Source organism: Struthio camelus, chromosome 6 (genome assembly GCF_040807025.1).
Source record: "Struthio camelus isolate bStrCam1 chromosome 6, bStrCam1.hap1, whole genome shotgun sequence".
Lineage (NCBI taxonomy): Eukaryota > Metazoa > Chordata > Aves > Struthioniformes > Struthionidae > Struthio > Struthio camelus.
The window spans coordinates 27,410,448-27,431,215 of NC_090947.1; the positions used below are offsets into that span (position 1 = coordinate 27,410,448).

The 20,768-nt window shown below is 41.1% G+C and overlaps 2 protein-coding genes across 7 annotated transcripts in view; both read left to right on the plus strand.

The window, feature by feature from the left end:
- Nucleotides 1-11,068, plus strand: part of ITGB6 (integrin subunit beta 6) — a 57,983-nt gene extending 46,915 nt beyond the window's left edge. For 3 of the 6 annotated variants that reach the window (XM_009676130.2, XM_068948801.1, XM_009676132.2), the window contains 2 exons: nucleotides 1,942-2,108; nucleotides 4,040-5,089. In XM_009676130.2, coding sequence (XP_009674425.2) covers nucleotides 1,942-2,108; nucleotides 4,040-4,141 — 269 coding nt within the window. In that variant the 3' untranslated portion in view covers nucleotides 4,142-5,089. Of the gene's footprint in view, nucleotides 1-1,941; nucleotides 2,109-2,991; nucleotides 3,238-4,039; nucleotides 5,113-5,239 lie in introns of those variants that run through there. The other 3 variants (XR_011141938.1, XR_011141937.1, XM_068948802.1) reach the window with 2 other exon arrangements.
- A 2,751-nt stretch (nucleotides 11,069-13,819) lies between these two features.
- The window catches only part of PLA2R1 (phospholipase A2 receptor 1), a 46,095-nt gene continuing 39,146 nt past the window's right edge, over nucleotides 13,820-20,768 (plus strand). The window contains exons 1-3 of the mRNA XM_068948806.1: nucleotides 13,820-14,013; nucleotides 17,799-18,182; nucleotides 20,431-20,598. Coding sequence (XP_068804907.1) covers nucleotides 13,905-14,013; nucleotides 17,799-18,182; nucleotides 20,431-20,598 — 661 coding nt within the window. The 5' untranslated portion in view covers nucleotides 13,820-13,904. The remainder of the gene's footprint in view (nucleotides 14,014-17,798; nucleotides 18,183-20,430; nucleotides 20,599-20,768) is intronic.

Here is a 20,768-nt window from a genome sequence, read left to right on the forward strand (position 1 = left end):
CAGAGAACTCACTGCTCAACCAGACCTCTCAGAATTAGTTAAATAAACGTAACGTCAAAAAAGTAATGCAAAATATAGTCCATGTTAGCCAAATGAAAGTGAATTCATGAATTTTCAATGTCCTTAAACCATGGTTCAGCAGAGAACTTTGTGAAACTGACTTTCCTGAGCAACACCTCTTAATATTGCAGTAATCCCTTAACTGAGATTTGCTGGAAGACAAGAGCCTTCTGGTCTTTACATGGTTGCTTTTCTGTTGAATCCTTGGGGAAGAAATTATATTCTGGAATAACACTGACGTTTTAGTGATTTAGTTTGTGCTTTTAAATCCCATCCTCAGCCTTGGACTGCTAGTAGTTACAGGAGAAAAAAGGATAACAACAATTAGAGCAACCTTTAAGAAATATATTGCAGCTGTAGCACGTTTTTAACTTACCTGTGGAAGAGAAAATGAAACACATTTAAAATACAGAATCTAGAATTCGTGTCTCTGGTTGAAATGTGTCTGACCAAACTTGCAACTGACGTCCCATCTGGACATTTGTAATCTGCATGTAAACTCAGAGAGGGAAATTTATGCATCCAGGTGCCAGACTGAGCAGCAGTTACAGTAGACCTCCATTAGCACTGCCTGGTGCAGTGCGTTTTCCTGATACATGATAAACTCGTGGCCACATATCTGTGCAGTGGCACTCCCTCCCGTTTAGGAGGGAGTCTTTACCCCTTGTCAATTGTGTTATCTGGAAGTCCTGTTGAGGTGCTTTTGTTTGAAAGTTGTCCTTTTTGTTTAAAACAGCATTTTATTTTTAGTACTTGCGTTGGCCCGTACTCTAACATAACTCATCACATTCAGTCACTAAGAGCAGCAGTAGATTACCCCTTCAGCTGAGTCTAAAGTGACATATGCTCAGCAATTGGATGCGAGTGTTCTGAGCCAAGACTGTGCTCATATTTTCGTAGGAGCGTTTCCAAGCCTACACAACAGAAAGGAGATCCGTTGCAGCGCTCTTTCCTAGAGCTTATCTCTGCATCACTGAAGTGGATGACAGTCCTTTCGTCCATGTTATTTTCAGTGAATCATTTTGTGTGTGTGTGTGTGTGTTTTGACTAAGCAGAACTTAAAATTTTATTTTCGACTGTTTCAAATATTGTGTGATAAAATACATTGCAAAACTTGAAATGCAGAATTCCTTCGAATTGAAAAATCGAATCTTTCATTCTGGAAGAATTTCAGGAAGACATCTTGCTTCCTCCTTACGACTCTGAAATTTAATTTCTGCAGACTATCACTGCTTAATGAAGTGTTTCAAATGCAATTGAACCACATGCTCCAGAATTTGGTAGTCCAAGTGTTTCTTGTTCAGCTGTTCCAAGAGTCAACCGATTTTGATGGAGTTCAAGTCCAATGTTTTCAACAAACCCAATGAAACGTTTTTCTCATTGTTTTCATGAATGAAATGTAGTTTCCCCCTTTTTCTAAATGTCATCACTGTCTTTACTCCGATACAGATCTACCTAGGATCTTTTCCTTTGCAATACCCTGAATATCAATAAATTGACAAAGTAACACTTTAGTGGTAACATTATAAAATTCATGATCTTGTCAATCCAACCCTATTTCTTAGAGTTATAATGACACAAATCTGAAAATAATTTTCAAACTTTTTTTTGAGAACGTAGGTCTGTATCAGGCAGCTGCTAATCAACATTGTAAAAGCACAATGGAAGATGTTACTTAATTACATTTCTAACTTTGAAATGCAATATTTCTCAGTCAGTGTCACAAACCCATTAACGAACTAGCAGGGAAAAGATAATATGGACTTGCAGGAAAATGCATGTACAGCTCCCAGCAAAAGATGCCACAGTAGGCATCTTAGCTGTTTTCTAATTAGTTACAACTTATTGATGGATTACCCACGATTGTTTCTGTTTCCACAGATTGTCCACAACTTCCAAATATCCCAATGATAATGGTGGGTGTCACCCTTGCTATCCTTCTAATTGGCATTGTTTTACTTTGTATATGGAAATTACTCGTGTCCATTCAGGACCGAAAAGAGGTGGCCAAGTTTGAAGCAGAAAGATCAAAAGCCAGATGGCAAACGGTAAGTTGAATGCATTAATTTTATAAGAGGATCTTTAATTTGGCTGAATGACAATGTCTGAAAAATTCTATTTGTATCTTTTTTGGTCTGTTAAAATGTTAGATTTTACTGGTAGATTGTCACTACATTTAATATTCTATAAATTAAAATTTTCTTTTGTAGGGACAACAGAAAAACAGCTAGAGTTCAATATCCTGGTTTAATTTCTTCCATGTGCACAGTGCTGTAGAGAATAGTCTTTTATGGCTTTGTTTTATTCTTTTTTTAGTCACTACCTGGCCTCTGATTAATCTTACCGGAGTTGGTCACTGTCTCTAGAATGGCCAGAGGTGCCCCCCTCCTCCCACAAATAGAGGCTGTTTTAGGAAGGAGAGATTATCAGTTGCTTCTGTTATGCTGAGAGCCCACTTATATATAGGAGCAGTGTAAGCTGTCCAAAATGTAGGTAAAAGGACAGAGAAATCTAGGGCTTAGCTTCTATCTATAGCTTGCACATGTCTAATGCAAGCTTATACCATATGCTGCCTTTTTCTTTCCCTTCTGCCCATGGCTTTTTTTTGTTCATCTGCAACAGGTTTTAAACTTCTGAGGCTCTTTGAAAAAATGCATGTTGAGTTTGCATTCCAATGAGTGTCCGGAGGATTTGTGCTACGTTGCAGTTTACTCAGCTACGTTCTTGTCCAAAACCTTATGATTGCAACATTTCTGCGAGAGCAGATACTGCTTGCCTTTCAGTTTTTGAGAGAGGAAAAGTTGGTTACTTAGGGGCAGGGCCACTTCAGAGTGTTTTCCTAATCCTTTGGGAGAGCTATATGTGGTAAGAGGGGGGAAAAAAGGCACATACTAGATAGAAATATTTCTATTTTCTCTTCTGCCCCAAAAGGAAATGACACAAAGGGAATAAGAGGCCAGTATTAAAAGCCGAGGTGGGACTCTTGCTTTCCCTCCCCTCAACTCATAGTAGTCTGAGGCCTCAAGTAAGAGGACTGTGACAAAATTACGCTTCACAACTGAGAAAATATTTTCAGTTTTAGAATTGTGCAGCCAAGCCATTTGATACATAAATCACGTCAGACGTGCTGGAATACACCTTTGACACAGCATTGGTTGATTATGTGCATCACCCTAATCTGGGAGGCAGATGTGAAAAGAAGCATGTTTCTGATTTGAGACTGAATTGTGCTACCTCACGTAGACTAGTCTGATTTTTAATGGCTTGGAATATAAATTACTGAAGTCTATTCTGAAACGGTCAACGGTGAGGAATTACTTCTGCCCAAAGAATAGACCAGAAGTGCTTGCTAAGGCAAAGAAATAACTGAAGGGATGGCGTGATGTAAAATTGACTGGCATGGGGAAATTGAATATGGGACATTTGTTCACCGCCTTTTCCAGGCAGACGAGAACTATGAGATAGCAGACCCCAAACGAGCTCTTTACGCAACAGTGGTTGTAACGTACCGTTCCTTTCCAGAGGTTATTGTAGACGCTAAAAGCGTGCATGGCTTCAAATGATCTAGGACGTTTGTGAAGCAAAAGCGGCCAGCGACCCGAGAGCGCTCTGGGCAGGTGTGCCCTGCGCTGGGACCTGCCCCAGAGAGCGGCGCTGGGCGCGGGTTACTACGCGAGGCGCCCAGCCCCCTAACGCGGCCCGCGCTCAGTTTCTCCCAAAGTTCCCACAAAGCGTGGCGCAAACCATCTTTCTCAGGACGCGCGCCAGGAAGCAGAAGGGTGCTTGTTAGTCCGTGCGTGGCTTGCGTGATGAGGCCGGGTGAGGAACCGCTGGCACCGGGGATCAGCGTAACCGCGCCGCCCAGGAGGTGCGCTGGAGCCCGCGGCGCCCAGCTCCGCAGCCTTGCAGCTGAAGCAAGGGCGAGGCGACAGAGTTCAGCCCTGCGTGACTTGCGTTTCTTCTGTTTGTTTGTTTTTAGGGGACAAATCCACTGTACAGAGGCTCAACAACCACTTTTAAAAATGTAACTTACAAGAACCAAGAAAAGCAAAAAGTGGCCATGACTGCAGATTTCTATTAGCGCTTCCCACAGTACCAACTTATTGTTACTGGCAGGAAACCTAAAAACACTATTCTGCTTTTATTTCTTCTCAGCTGATTATGTGGTATTTGTTTGCACGCTGCAGTGGCATAGTAAGTCTGTTAGAGAAAATATATCTTGTGTTGGGGAAACTATAGATAACATACTAGTACTAAAAATTAATAGGAACATTAAAAAAAGCTTTAATACTAAAGCCCCCCAAGAACTGATCTTAGAAAGATGGCATCACCGATAATTTTAAAGGATTAAAAATGATCATAAGTAAGCCTATTTTTGTGAACTTAAGTATGTACAATGAGTTTTATATTACCTTGTTCATCCATGCTACGCTACATGCTTGTGTTTAGGTATGTATTTTTACCAGTTTATTTGGTGGGCTGGTTTCAATTTTAAAAGGATAAATTTTTCATGAATGCTGCTTGAACTGCTGAGGTTTCTCATATCAGCTGTGGGACTGAAAAACTTTTCATCAGAAGCAATTAGTGTTATGGCCTGTCTTGCATGGATCTAAGGTACCTCCTTTCTAATTCCTTCTTGTCTTGTTTCCCTCCTTCCGTAACCTTGAATCTCTTCCTGTTTGATGTTCTTTAGGAATCCACTCCCCGAAGTTAAGCTAAATCAAACCCTTATTCGCTTGCATAGTTGTTTTCTGTTCTAGGTATAGACTGCTTTTTGTTTTCTTTGCTTTGAATTCTAGTGGAGAGGACCCACAGCGAAAAAGTAATATTTGTAAATTAGAGAACCCAGACAAGAAACTTGAAACCAGAGGATTACGGGGGGAAAAAAAAGTCTTTTCACCATTTCCATTCTATTTAGGCACTCAAAATAAACCTCTCATGGGCTGTGGCATGAGCTCTTTACACGCAGGAAAATTTCACACATAAAGACTTAGTATCCCACACAATGTAGTTTTTGTTGATATATCTTGAAGTATATTGATATATCTTGAAGTATATATATTGAAGTATATATCAATATATATACTTCAATATATATATATATATATACTTCAATATATATATATATATATATATATATATATATATACTTCAATATATATACTTCAATATCTTGAAGTATATTGATATATCTTGAAGTATATATATTCAGTTCTTTTTGGCAGGTTTTTCAAAGTAGGCAGCAAGTAGAACTATGAATTCCATTTGATACTCATTTCCATGACACTAATGAGGATTTTTAAATCTCAGTTTTAACTACAGTTATTAATAACTTGTCATAAATTGTAATGCTATTATCATACACATCACTAGGAAAAAAAATGTCCCCCCAAATCAGCTAACATGATGGCATAAAAATGACAATATTGGGCTATTTTAAGCTGACAATAATATAATTAACTTCTTAATATCATTTTTCCTCTATATTTTTTAATATTCTGGAATACATGGCCAAAACGTACACATGAATATACATAAAAGGGAAGGATTAGAAAACAAAAGTACATTGACCCATATCACAGACTAACCAGTTATGTACATTCCCTAAGGTAAAGTATGCATTTGATTTTAAAAACTTGATATTATCCATTTTTCAAGAAAAATTCACAAAGTCTGTGCAACTTCAGCCTCTATATCCTTTACAGTTACTGGATATGAGATTGATATTTTAGACGCCTGTTTTAGGGCCTGATTCAAAGCCTGTTGGAGTCAATGGCTACAGATGAGGATCTGGTTTCAGTGAAACTATTAGTTTTGGTTTACAGAGGTTGTTTTGTTTAAACAAACTGGTTAATACCGTCTATTAGTGGATTAGAACCCACATTATCTATTTCTGTGCAAAGAGAAATAAACAATATCGGATGCCTTTGGAAAGAAGGTGATGCTATAATCACATATGAAATATAAAATGATTGCAGTGTGACGGAAATGATAGCTATCATTAAACTGGAACAGCTTTGTGTCTGTACTCTTCAGTACTCTTGCATATCTCATCACGAAAGTTGTGCATGGACAAAGGCCTGAATCTGCAATCCTTCCAGCCGCTAGACTCCCACAGATGTCAGTGCAAGTTATATATGGTACCAAATCCAGCTTCCCTAGCACATAAATAATCTCCCTGGATGTAAAGCTGGCCCCTTGGCTTCAGTGGGAGTTTTGTCTCAGACTGCACTTGGGCCAGGATTGCTTAAAGGACTATGGAAATCTGGATTTAGCTTACGGAAAATATCTGTTACCTTTTTTTTTTTTTTTTTTTTCCAAGTAAAACTCATCAAATGACAATCTGACTTTTAAGTGCTGTTTCTGAGAAGGCTGATTCTGCAGCTCAATCTTGGGGATGAGTCCCCTTCTTCTGTAGGTCACTCATTTCAAATATTTAATTACTTTTCAGTATTCCAAAGTTTTTACTGAAGTCATGCTCACATTTCACATAAAACAATTGGTGGTTTACATTTCCTGCTCCTACAGGAGATTTCATTTCACAAAACTCCTCAAACTGTTCCCATCATTTGTATCTTCTGCTCATCAGCAAAGATCCAAAAGGGTATGGAGATAATGTTTACAGTCCAATTAATCCTCCTAGCAATCTTCCTGCAAATCCTTAATGATGTACAGAAATCAGACAGTATGTTTTGCAATTTCCTTGCTGTTATCGTACTATAACTTTTCTGTGCGTCTTCAAAATTGTCAGAATGAAAATCACTCAAATAATTAAGAATTCATCAGAAGAGAGAAAACTGAAGGGCTCATTGAGAAAGACCTCTATCACTGAGGGAGATCCAATACCCAGGTTCACTCATATGAGCTATTCTTTTAACAGCATTAATTTATACCATAAATTTTGACCAAAATCGTAGATTTAAAGAACTTTCAAAGTCTTACTTGGCATTCACCCTAGAAACAAGAGTGGTGTTCATCTTCTTTGTTAATTGCATTATTTTTATCTTGTAGTGTTTGTATCAAAGTTCTTTTTTTCCTTCCTTTTTTCCTCACCAAATTATGAGTGAGTTTGTGTGTGGTGAGGAGGATGGAAAAGTCTTTCTGCTCTTTTCATGAGTATTGTTTTGACCTGAGGCTGGACCTTGAGAAAGGCCAAAACATTTTTAATAGAAATACTTCTATTCACTGAAGAGTTAAACTAAATAAAAGAATAATCATTAGCACTTGTATTGTATTTGTGTATCTTTTACACCTTGCAAAATGGTAATTTCAGTAACCTATGTTAAATGGATAATTGTTCATTTGATTTTTAAAAGTTGCATGTTATCCTGTATTCTTATGTCCAGATTTCATTCATCTTTGTTTTGTAATACAGACAGTGGGTAATGAGTCTGGGACACAAGACTGAGGTGTCAAGTGCAATAATCTCCATGTGCCGTCCATCATAATACAGTAATCCTTGCTTGGTGTTCAGTGGGCATAAAGGAGTTACTGCCCTGCAAAAATGATTGCACACAACCAAAAGGAAAAAAATCAGAGAGAGTTTTATCTTAGTGCACTTGCAAGAGGCAGGTAAATCCCCTTAACTTTTTGGTGTAAAAGGAGGATTATTTAGCCTTGAATAAAGCTTGTAAAATTGAGTGATTTTTTTTTTCCTCGAAATATACTTTGATTGCTTTTTCTTCATTTTCTGCTTCAGCGTGTGACCTTATCGCTGTTTCACATGACTTGATTATTCTTAGCAAATTTCTCATGCTTTGGCATAACCTTGAGCTTATTTTATGCCTTTTTTTTTTTTTAAACACAGTACATGAGGTTTAGCATGTCTGTATGTTCTTTTGTTTTACTTTTTAAGGAAATGAATTAATGAGTGAATCTTGTAAGCAACTCATTTCTGGAAATATGATTGACTATACAAGGCATTCTTTTTATACAGTGATCCCTGAAGTGCATAACTTGCTTAAAGCTAAAGTTACATTAATTTTGGGAGTGTAGTAACAGCATTACTTTTTCGGAACTACGTGGCAAAGTGCCCATTTTCTGTTTAATCTGAAAGTTAATACTCCTTTTTCTCCTGTAATGAAAATTCATGCGTTGTGTTGTCTTTGCTCCTTGGAGCAGGAAATTAGCATTCCTCTATATCTTTGATAGAACTATATTTAAAGTCTATTGTATTCTCCAGGCACACGATAAGAGCATGTCCTCTTGCATTTCACAGTGGATTGTGAAAACTGAAATTGATATGATTGCATGGTTTGTATACCTGTGATGTGTAGTTTAGAATGTATTCTACATGAAGAAGTCTATACATTTTAATTTTGGTTGGTTTCTATGACTAGTTCATGCCTAGAAACGTTTCTTCTGTGTCTTCATTGAACTACATATCAGTTAATACTGAGAGATACCAATGAAAGTGTAACAAAGACACAGAGTATAGTTAAATGAAAAGGCTTTTCCTTTTCAAGATCTTGGTATGTCAGAACATCCCTTGAAGCTGGCTAAGTTCTTGCTTTTCTACCAATCACAACACAAAGAGGAGAGAGAACCAAAAATTGTTTTTCATTGCAACCTTTCCCTTCCTCACGTTATTTATACTACAGCTTCCATTTATTTTAAATTGAATGGGATAACTTAAAACTGTTTCAAGAAATGTCTGCATTCAAATAGACAAGGTTCTGAAAGTACAATATATTTTTCAAACGCCATTTTCCCACAGGGTAAATTTTCTCAACAGTAGTTTTTTTCATTAGTCTCCAAATTTGGACTAGGTAGTATGGTAAATAAAACTTTATGTATGAAGAAACAGGAAATTTTTATTTAGGGTTCAGCAGTTGGATGTTACCTGTGTTTGGAAAAGCATGCACCGCAAACTCCTGCCTTCAAAGTTAATAACTAGTTCAAAGACAAATTGTCTCTCCTCTTGATCTTCTTACATGAGAGGTTAAAACCTGCTTCCTCTAAAACTCTCAACTGACTTAAAAATGAGACCTATAATTACAGCATAATTACCAAGCAACAAACCTTCAGTTGCTTCTATTTTAGGTTACGGTAGATTTGAAAAATGATAGACAGAAGAAAAACAAAACCAAAAAAACCCAATAACCTTAAAAGTGTTAGAGAAATTAAGCCTGGAAAGATATGAAACCAAGCAAGGTATAGTTCAGATTAAGTACTCTAAAACTCCTTAAAAGCAGTGAATCGTTACAAAAATGTCTAATCCCCCTCACCCCCTTCAGCGTCTGCAGGGAAAGTCCTCCATGGCGATGTGTCATGAGCCAATGCACAAGGCAACAATCACATGAACCATGGTCAAGCGACAGAATTTGAATTTTTACAGGTACGGTGGTCTGCACTTCTCCTGTTCATCCCTGAGTACTTACAGCTACTGCTTCATACCGTCTGGGGCAGCAGCTGCAAGAAACCCGCTCAACATCTCCCTCCTGCAGATTACAGGTTCTGATTCCAGTTCTTATGCTCTCTAAATCTGGCAAACGCAGAGGTTAATAACCAGAGCGTTATCAAAATGAGATGCTTGTCACTGAATATAGTTAGTGTGAATGACTGGTCTGTTCCCCACGCTTGGCCAAGCAAAACCCAGAGGGTCTTGCTGATGAACCTGTTTGCATATGATTAAGAAACAGAGAGAAAAATATTGGTCTCACTGGTATGTTTAAACCACAAAACAAAAGTGATGAAAGTTTTATGGGATTTCTATATTTTTTTCTAAAATATCTGCCAGGCAGTTAGATGACGGTTTTATCAGATTTTTTAAAAAAATATAGCACTTGTAGAACGTTGATCGTAGTCTGGGTGATTTCTGGTATTGGTCACGATGTTAAGTCTGTTCAGTAAATGAATCTGCATTCTAACATGAATAGTTTTTCTTGAGAGCACATTAGTTATTCTTTTGTAGCAAACCTTGGCAAAAGTTCTGTCTTATCCTAACACTGATTTCACTATAATAGAACTAACAATGTGAGTCTCCCTGTATATACCTTAATGGAAACCATGTGCATTTTCATCATGATGACCCCAGATGAACAAAGTGCTGAAGTATGTCAGTTACCTTACAGATTTCAGGGGGCACATATACAAAGGCTTAAAGTCATTTTAAGCACACAAGTGGTTAAAATTTAAGCATCAAATTAGCTTCTTTGCCAGATTTGAAGATTTAAGTTAAATGCTGAGGTCGGTTACATGACAGAGTTCTTGAAATGCTTTAATCTGTGGATCAGCTGTACATTATGGCTCTGAGCTCTGTAAATCTGTGCTAGAAAAATACTTCTGCAAAATGTCTCTAGGTACAGGCCATCTAGGCCAATAAATGCTGACTTTGGTCAGCTGGAAGAGAAGAAGTTAAGAGCTGCATGAAGACTGCAGACAAAAATAGAGTTCTACTGAATGAATGAATCTCTTTGCACGTAATTCCCCTTTTCTACAGTGCCAACGTGATTTACTTTTGTTTTACCATTCCTGTCACAGCCCTGACTAATACTGGCTCTTCTCAGAAGTGCAGTAAAAGGTGACCAAGTGAAAATCAAAGAATGCTGCCTTCCCAACAGGGTAGCTTTCCTTCTCTCAAGGAATGCAAAAGAGCATCTCCAAAGGGTACGAGAGAGCACAGCCACTTCTGTGCTGTCTCAGCTTTCCCCGCAGAGATGCTGATGGCATGTTTGGGATGCTGCAAAAAACTCTTTTCATCACTCATATCACTCACTGTCCTTCTGGCCCTGCTGCTGAGATGCCTTTGGGACTGTAGTATGTATAATTTATAAACGTATGTGTGCTTCATTTGAGCTGTAGGTAAAGCTCTGTTAAATATTTGCTTTTAGTGTGTGCGTATTAGACAATGAAGTGAGGATTTGCTAAAAGCTTTCAATATGGAAAAAATGCATATAAGGAGGACAAATTTTGTATGCAGTACCACCTGCCAGGCAGTAAAACGATGGTTTTATCAGACTGTTTAAAAAATGTAACATCTGTAGAATGTTGATCGTAGTACATGTAATTTCTGGTATTGATTACAGTGTCTTATACGTCTGTTCAATAAATGAATCTACATTCTAATACTAATATTTTTTCTTGGGAGTACATTGGGTAAGTTTGCAAAGTGAACCCTTGGGAGTAAAGGCAAGAATGGCACAAAAATGATTGTATTACTTGGAAGGATGAATGACATACCAGGTATGGTTGTGTCAAGGATCTCGCAAGGGAAAAGAAAAAGTAAGGAGCCTTGAGAAGCTAATAGGAATGGGCAAGAGGCAAGTCCACATTAGGCAGGCCTGTTTTATTGCAAGTATTGCAATATTTGATTTTTTTTTCCCTTAAAACTACCTGGGACCTGTGATTTTCAGAGCAAAGCAGGACTTAGGAAAGCTGCTCTGCCTGAAAAAAATTGAATTATTGCTTGCTGGGCACAGCTGATGTAAGCAACGTTGGTCCTAATTTTTCTTCCTAGCTATTCTGGTTTTTTTATTCCTATGCTGGGAGGTAGGAAAAACATGAGAGCTCTCCTTGGGGCTTGAGGGTAGGGACAGAGGTGACTGCACAGGAAGATGCTGAACACGCAGCAAGCTGTGCTTGTGTCTTGGAAAAGCAATGGGTTTTTGAGAAAATGGAACTAGTGTGCATTTGATGAGGGTTTGTATTTGTAGATGGGGGCCATAGTGAGCATTAAGTAAGTATCTGTGTATATGCCCGGTATAGATGTCTGACTTAATGTCTAAGCAGAGATAGAAGGAGGTAGATAAACTGTTAAATACAGGTAGAAAGTAGAAGAATACAGGTAGCAGGTGGAATACTAAATACAGGGTTAGTGAAGGTAAATAAGCACAGACAAGTAACATACACCTATGGAGCCAGCTATAGGTAAAAAGATAGAAAACAGAGGTCATTAACTGAGAAAGGAAGGGAAGAATAATTAGAAAAAGTGGGTTTCAGACAGAAAAGGAAATAAAGGAGCCAGACCACTACAGAAAAAGCCTTAAAGGAAGACAGGTAAGGCTTAGAAAAGAGAAATACAATACAAAAATTAAAAAGATGGAAAAGTTACAAAATTTAGCTTGCGAGATAATATAAACAATGTCATCAAGTCTACTTCAGAAAATGCTGCCAACAATGTTGGTTTTACAGACCACTATACCAGTAAATATGTTTTATTCTGGTAATTACATTGGTATAGCTCAGCTATAAATACCCAGACCAGTTCAACCACAGCTGCACTAGAAGCGATTTGCCAGTTTAGTTAAAGTAGAATAGATCCAAGGTGCTAAAGAGCTGTTTAGTCCAAGAGGAAAATGTGAATAACCAAGCCAAAAAGAAAGAAGGAAGTAAACTACTCAGAATTAATAAGTTGGTAATTTGTGTGTAGTAAAAATATAGCAACAATATTTTGATGTTTGTTATTAGTAATCTACGATCAGAATGTATTTATTTTGGTCTTATTGAAATGAGCAGAAAAATCACCCTGTGGTGGTGGTGTTTTTCCCCAGTGCCCAGAGCAGCCTTGTTTTTGCTCACTGGGGCACTTCTGTTTTTAAATGTAGAAACATGGACACAGTGTGACTTCTCTGTAGGGCCCAGAAGCAGGTTCTGGAGCAAGAGCGCTCTTTTCCAGAGCTCTGTGCTCAGATCTGTGGCCAAATACTCCTGAAGGGATTAAGGCAGTTCAGGACTGGCCAGATGTTCAAAAATGGCTCATTAACAAGCCCATCTCTAAAAATCTGACTCGGTTTGAAAGTTGCAGCTTTCATGACAAATATACTGCAGTTCCTTGACAGGGGCAACCATTCTGTCTTTTAAAGTCAGGCCCCTTTTAGAATAGCTTGTTCAGCACTTTTTTCTGCTTGTTTGTTCTTCTGTGCCAGATATTGTTATCATCTGTTACGCTGGGAGAACAACCTCCAGTTTATCTGCTCGTTTCTAAATATTCAGCTTCCCTCACTTCTCAGTTCCCAATTCCTTCTCCTACCAAACTACCGCTCAGATGCTTCCCCAAACCCAGAAGTTTCTGTTTCCATCCTTGTATCATGATGGAAGTGGATAAGATGGAACAGAAGTTAATGGAAATACAGACTACATTTCGGTTGTGCTCCAACAGTGTATCATTTATTTTGTATATTTATATATAAACTTACATAGTATATTACAAAAATTAAATTTATAAATTTATGCATTTGTCTGCTATGCACAACGAACGATGTGCAAATGTGCCCATACAGATTAAAAATGAACTAGCCTCCTGATTTCAGTAAAATTGCCCAACCTTTAACCCAGAGATGCTGCTTGTGACTTTCCCTGTGCTATTCATAGTTTCCCCAAGACCAAGAGAAACTCAGCCCAAGCGGGGCAGCAGCTACCGAGACCATTCAACTTACAGACTGTGCAAAGCGGGTGAAGGGAATTACTCTTTCCTCATGCCAAAACTTAGAACGACGGGAGTTGACACGCTGTCCTAGCTAAAAACCAAGCCTCTGGATGGGGCCTGTGGCGGTATAAAGGGCCAGCGACACGGGGAGAAAACGTGAAAACACGGATTGTGCTATTAGCGATCCCCGTTCTCTGTTTGCAATTTTCTGGCTCTTTCAAAGGGAAAAGTAACTGGGTTTAAAAGTGTGTTTTCCCATTAAAAAGAAGGGCCATGCAGCTTTTTTCGGCCCCTTGATCCCACCGCCCCCCTCCCGCTGGCCGGTGCCCCGGGGCGGCTCCTGCCCGCCGGCGCGGGGCGGCCCTCCCCCGGGGCGGCCCCTCCTCCGCCCTCCGCGGGGCTGGGCTCCGCGGCGCCGGTCCCGCGGCCCGGAGAGCAGCGGAGCGGAGCGGAGCCGCGCCGCGCCGTGCCCGCGGCGATGCTGGGCGTGCGGCTGCGGCTCCTGGCGTGCTGCCTGCTGCTCGGCGGCCGCGGCCTGGCGCGGGAGGCCGCCGCCCTCAGCCGCGACGAGGTGTCCTCCCTGCGGAGTGAGTGAGGCCGCCGGGAGCCCCGGCGCCCCCGGGAAGGCGGCGGCGGCGGCGGCGGTGGGGGGGGGAGCGGGGTGGGAGGCGGTGCGGCTCCGCGGCCGGGCAGGGGCAGGGGCCGGCGGCTGCCCCGCTGCCCTCGGGGGGAAGCGGCGGAGCCTCTGCCCCGCGCCTGAGCCCTCCGTCTCCGCGGAGCGAGGCCGCCGGCCCTGCGTGCGGGGCTCGCCGCCAGCTGCCGGAGCCTGGAGGAGGTCTGCGCGCCTCGCCCCGAAGTGGGGAAATTGGCCCCGCCGGCAGCTCCGCGCCGTCGGTGAGCGGCGGGCTGCGCCGTGCGCCCCGGGCGGGCGGGCGGGCGCGGCGGGGCTGCCCCCGGCTCTGCGCTGCCCCCCGGGCGCGGCGGGGCTGCCCCCGGCTCTGCGCTGCCCCCCGGGCGCGGCGGGGCTGCCCCCTGTGCCGAGCTCAGCCTGGCCCTGAGCCAGGGGAGCTCGGGGAGCTCGAAGGTGTCGCTCCACCGGGGTGACGGGCCGAGGGGGGAACGCCTGGCCTGTGTGAACCTTGCAGGGAGCAGGTCTTGCTCGGCTTTCTTCCCGTGTTTTGGGAGCATGTTATAGACCTTCCGCTGCCTGTTGCTTTCCCTTCCCCTGGAGGGAATACAGATGAGTTTTCCTGATTCTTGTTAAATTCCTGCTATTTTCCTCGTTACCACATGAGCGATTCCCGCTGCTTTTTGAGGGGGAAGGAAGTGGGAGGTGAGAAGGAAGGAAACAAGATAGCCTGTACTCCTCGTTTTGTCACATGCCTTTATTCAGTATTAGGAGCGTTGAACCTAAGTAAACAGGAACTTGGAGGAGCTTGTCCACTATCAGCTCTCTGTTTGTGACTCACGTTCGAATGAGGCTGCGCTTCTGGGTCTTTGTTTCGTGTCCCCTTTTTCTTGTAAGGGGGAGGCCGGGATGGTAGGAGCAGCAGGTTGTGTCTGGAGGGCTCCCTCCATCCAGTCAAGTGCTAAAGTGTAGGATAACTTATCTTTTCTTTGGGCCTTGTGGGCTGCCCCTAGAAGCTCTGTGCCGAAGGGTTGCGGGGAGCAGGAGGTTCCCGATGCCGGGAGCTTTGTAACCAAATCGATGTACGAGGGAGTCCTAGCAGAGGTCCCGCAGGCCTGACGCTGCCCCAGGGCAGGCGTGGGCAGAGCTGGGCCCACGTGGAGCTGTCATTGTGAGCCTGCCAGCTCTCGTGTCCGACTTCTCCCTCGCGCTGGCACTACCTGGCAGTCTTGGTGCCAGCACCGCGTTCCTGCCGGCCGCGTCGTGTAGCTGGGGAATGGAAACCACGTTTGAAACCGGGCTCTGTGGCTCAAGAATTACGGTCTGGCCATCCTTGGCATAAAGTCACTGTAGGGTGACAAAGGAAAGCATGTTGTTATTCACATCCTCCATCTGTGTTATCTGTGTAGCCTTTTTAATGCTCTTAATCTTTTCTCAGCAGCTATTACAGTTCTTAAGAGCTATATAGATAGAGGCACCCCAATGTTTTCACGTATTCAGCATTGAAAATCCCTCATCTCTGGGTGTTTTTTGTGTCCCGTTTCCCCTCGCGCCAGAGAAGGTGCTGCAGGGGGGCCGCTGTGTACATGCGAGCGGAGATAGGTTAGGACTTGCTGACTGGAAGTCACTTGTGAGCAAGACCACCCTGTTTAAAATTTGCATGAGACCTTTTAAGCGTGCATCGCCGTTTCACAGGGAATTAACCTTATTAATCAGTGTTTGCTGGTGCTAATGACACCCCGGCTCCCTCTTATTTAGCAAATTCACTGCCTAGTTTGTTGGTCAACCAAGATAAGACTGCTGAAGGAACTGTTTTTAGTGCTGTAGAAAGGAAAAGATATTCCTTAGCATGAGAGACAAAACCCTTCTCTGCCCATGTTGTCTGTGCCTGTAGATAGAGACCATCCCAGCGATGTGGCCCATAGGGGATTGGGTGGGATGAGAAGATTGAAGCTGGCACAGAGTGTACAGCTTCAAAGAAAACTCAAAAGCAAAGGCCCAGACAGAGTATCTGGCAGAAAACAGAGTCTTTTTTTTTTTTTTTTCAGTGTGCTCAGTGTAGGAATTTTTTTCAGTGTAGGAGTAGGCTGGACTGCTGGAGGAGCGCAGGAAAAGCACCTCGCTCTGCCCCAACAGTGGAAGACTTGATGTAAGGCAGCTCACAGATGGGAATTGGGAAATGCAATTGCAGTATTAGCACCGGGAACTACCAGGTAACAGGCTTATTCTCAGTCGCTGTTAGTCAAAAAGGCTCGCCCAAGCTGCTGCAGATGACTAGTAGCCATGAGAAAAACAGCGCCCGTTAGGTTGCGAGGTGCAGTCCTCTCGGCAAGTCAGACCGCCTGATGCGCTCCGGGCAGGACCTCTAACGTATTCTTGCTCCCTGACTTTGTCTGGTCTGTCCCGTTTGCACCTCACACCGGTGAGCTGAATCTTGTGTCTGTGTTGCATGGCACTGTCCCGCTTTGGGCTGAAAAATCTTTATTTTTTACTGCTACACCTGAACTGTAGGTATGCAGCGCACCCAGACCCAGGATCTGGGTGTGCCTCTGCACCTCACACTAAATTTAGGTGTGGGCTATTTTGGTTTGAAAGAGTTTTTTTAATATTATTACTGCTTCAGGATGCTAGGGTTAATGAATTATAATACACATAGCACGTGTGGAGAAAGCCTCATTGTAAAATTTCAAGGCAGAATGGAAATGCTACTCAGGTTTTCAACAAATAATCTTACGCGGCATAAAATAAGTATCTCGCCTATCGTGTGAGAGGAACTCCGTGGGTTAACCACCACGGGATTTCAGGCTAAAGGATGTTGCTAAAGCATTACAGGTTTATCTTCTGCCGATTTCCAGTTCCTCAAACCTCCTCATTTTTCAGTGTATGTACTTAGACACTTGTTCCCAAGATATTAAAACAGCTGACTTTTGTTCACATGCTTATAGTGTGATGTCTCATAGTTAAGTGAATTTCTGTACAACTCCAAGAAAGCTGGGATGTTAGGCTAAACTGCATGACATCTGGTGTGGCCCAGGATAGTCATATATGGCTGAAAAATATGTATCCAGTAGTTAAGACTTTAACTCTTGGCCGCTGCCTCTCATGATTGAGATAAATCCTATTCTTTTTGTATCTTACTTACAATGCAAAATAAATTTTCTGCTTCTACAGTTGCAGAGGGTAAAGAATGAATATGATGGAGAGTTGTTACAATTTCAGCCTTAAATTTGTCCTTCAATTGTAATCTCACTCCCCTCACTGTATATGTAACAACATAAGGTATCACTTCTGTTGGACTTGCTGTAACATTTGAACCTGTGTTGTCCATTACTGAATATTTCTTGGTGACTAGTGCTTTTTCTTTCTTAAAAATGGCTGATGTTTTTGGGCACCCCATTTTTTTGGATGTTCAACTTTAGAAATATTTCATAGCCTTATTTTTGTGATCTTGCAAATGGTCCACATGTTAAAAATTGATCTCTTCTTAAAAGTGTTTCAGGTGGGCACTGAAAATCATTAATTACTTAAGTATGTGTGCTTTTAAAAATAAAATCGTTAACGTGCAATTGGCAGTAAAGTATGGCCACCACAAATTTAGCCCAGTCGTCTTATTTTTGAAGTGCTGGTTATTTTGATTGATGTTTTCAGTGTTCTTGATGAGTGGTCCCAACAAAAACGTTTGTCTTCCAATAATATGTCCATCTGCAAAATCCTACAAACTGAAAGTCTTTTTTTCCCCTGCAGATAAAGGGATATTTATTATCCAAAGTGAAGACTCCAACCTGTGCATAAAAGCAGATACAGTTGGCCTTGTTCTGGAAGACTGCAATCAACTCTCAAAATATATGTTATGGAAATGGGTATCTAATCGTCGCCTTTTCAACATAGGCAGAAGTACTTGTCTAGGACTGAACATCAATAGACCAGAACAGCCATTAAGTATGCTTGAATGTGATTCAACTCAGTATTCGTTGTGGTGGAACTGTGATGGAAGAGCGCTAGTCGGCGTATCAGAGTACAAATTGGCTGTTGAAAACAGCAAACGCATTGTGGCAAAAAAACTATCAAATCATCAGTGGAAGCAGTACTTGTCCTATGATGAAGACCTTTGTGAACATCCGTTTCAAGGTAAAAATAAAATGTTGCCATAGAAATGTATATGGGAACAGTTTTGAAAAGTTCTTCTGAAGCAAGGTCAGATGCTTACAATCACTTCCAGTCTGTCTTGTGGTTGGGGAGTGTACATTTCTTCTTTTTCGTATGGCAATAGTTAAGGAGAAGAAAACATTGCACACTGTGTTCGTCTGTTATATGGACCCAAAAATGTACTTATATACTTGCAAATCAGGAAATGCCCACTTCAAATCCTCTATAAAAGAAAAAAGCTGAACTAAGGATATGTTGTTGCCTGTACTGCAGCTTTTTTCATCAAATAGATCCAAAGAAAAAGAAGAATTTGGAATTCAAATCACTGAAAATCAACCTGAAATTCTGATATGCGTTAACCAAGTGTTTGCAGCATTCAGAGCCTGGACTCTGAACATGACTAACTTTGCGGCAGAGTTCAGGCTCTTGATTAATCCCGGTGTAGAACTAGCAAAGGGGTAGGAGTTTATCTCAAGACCCAGGCCTGCTTTCCTTAACAAGTTTCCAGGTATGAGGACTGAGATAAACCTGTTTACCGCGAACGGCAATGCAGCCAGACTGTACCTTGACCCTAGTTCAACCTCTCCTTCAGCGTTTCTTTAGAGGGAAAGGCCTTACATTTGCACAACGTGTCTCAGACTGGAGCTGGTGACTCTGCCCACGTGAGCTGGCTCTTTGGGTTGCAGAGCTCTCGCGCCTGTGGTTTCCTCTGGACGTGTAGCTGGGCTTGGCCTCTGCTGAAGTCTTTCCTTGTGATAACTGTAAAAACACTCTAGCAGCCGACCGTTTCTCTAAAACCTGGTGGAGTTTATACTTAAGACCAGAGAGAAAATGTTTAAAACAACAAAAAGCCTTACATGCTTGCTGTGTAAACCTAATGAAATGAAAGTAGACCTGGTTTGTTTCTAGTACTGCAGGAGGCATCTCGGAGAGGAGGATCAGCCGTAGGCTTCTAACCTATTTCCAGGACCAAAGTAACTAATTGCATTGGCAAAGTCTGTTTCACTTCCAATTTCTATTTCCCTTCTTCCCCCTCGGCATGTGCACATGCAAATAGAAGCCAGCCTATTAATTCCCGAGATGGAGGGGGTTTCTACCTTCAAAGAAAAAGGTATATTTAACTGTGGTGAGAGGACTGTAGCCCTTGACTTTGATTTCTTGCTGGGACTGAGGTAATCCTTTGCACCTCTGCAGCATGGTAGCTGACAGAGAGATGTAATCCTGACTCTTTTTTTTTTTTTTTTTTTTTTTTAACTTATGCTCTTCCTATCATCTGTTACTATCAAAAGGCTTTGAGGGAGATTTACAACGTATAAGCTGCCTTTTTATGTTTCTCTGCAGACAGCCATTAACTCTGGAAACCTCTTGGTAACTGGCGATATGTACTTATTCTGTAGTCAAAGGACTTTGATCTTTAGGCTATCAACACAGGATCTTTGGCAAACATTTTCAGTCTAAACGTGATTGTGGTTCTTTAACCTTTCCTAGAAGCTAGTGCTCTGAGATTAAGGAGGTTTAACTGAGTTAAAGCTTTTCCAGCTTTCAGTTGCACTTCATTCTTCCAGTATTTTGGTACTCAAAATATAATAGGAAAATATTTAAAATACTTTATCAGTCATTGATGGATGTAACAACAAATGTATGCAACATCAGCTACTCTTCAGCCAGATTATTACTCCCCATGATAAAAAAGCTTATTTCAAAGAGGTTATCATTATTATTCCTTTGTCTTTCACATTTCCTTTCCCATAGAATAACAAAGAGAACGGAAAAACATTAGAAATTCATTAAAAAAGAGTGGGAGGAACAGGGGAAATTATGCTAAATTGCTTGTTCATCATAGGAGAGTTACAAATAAAAAATAAACAGAACCTGCATTTGAGCATGTTCTGATTCTTCTAACTATCGTTTTATGTAGTTACTCTCAAGTGTAGATGCAGATTTTTGTATGATAATTGTTCAGTTTTTTTTTACTGTAGTTAGTCATGAAAATGTGCCTTTTTTGATGAGGATAGGTTTCTTAAAGTATTATTTCAGAATTCCGCTCACTGAAGTTATGCTGCTCATACGTGATACCACAGCATTATTAGAAGTATAAATTAAAATCAGAAAATAACCTTAAACAGACATTTTGTTGTTATTGTCACTGTTAATAACACAAATAATGAAATGTAGGGGAAGAAACCTCTATGAATGTATTCTTCTGATCTCTGCATTTTGTTTATTGCAGAAATGTATACCTTGCTGGGAAATTCTTTTGGTTTCCCATGCGTTTTTCCATTTAAGTATAACAATAAGTGGTATTATGAATGTACCAGAGATGGAAAGGAATTTGACTGGTGTGCTACAACAAGTCACTACGAACAAGATGAAAAATGGGGATTTTGCCCAAATGCTGGTAGGTGTTGCTTGTCTTCTTTTTTCCTAAGTTAAAGTATCTCTGATCTTTATTAATAAGTCTAGAAGAGCATGCTGTTTTGGATTACAGGGTTACTTCCCTCCCATTGGGGGGGGGGTGTCTCTTTTAAAAAAACTCAAAGCAAACTTTATCATAATTCATCGTGTTTC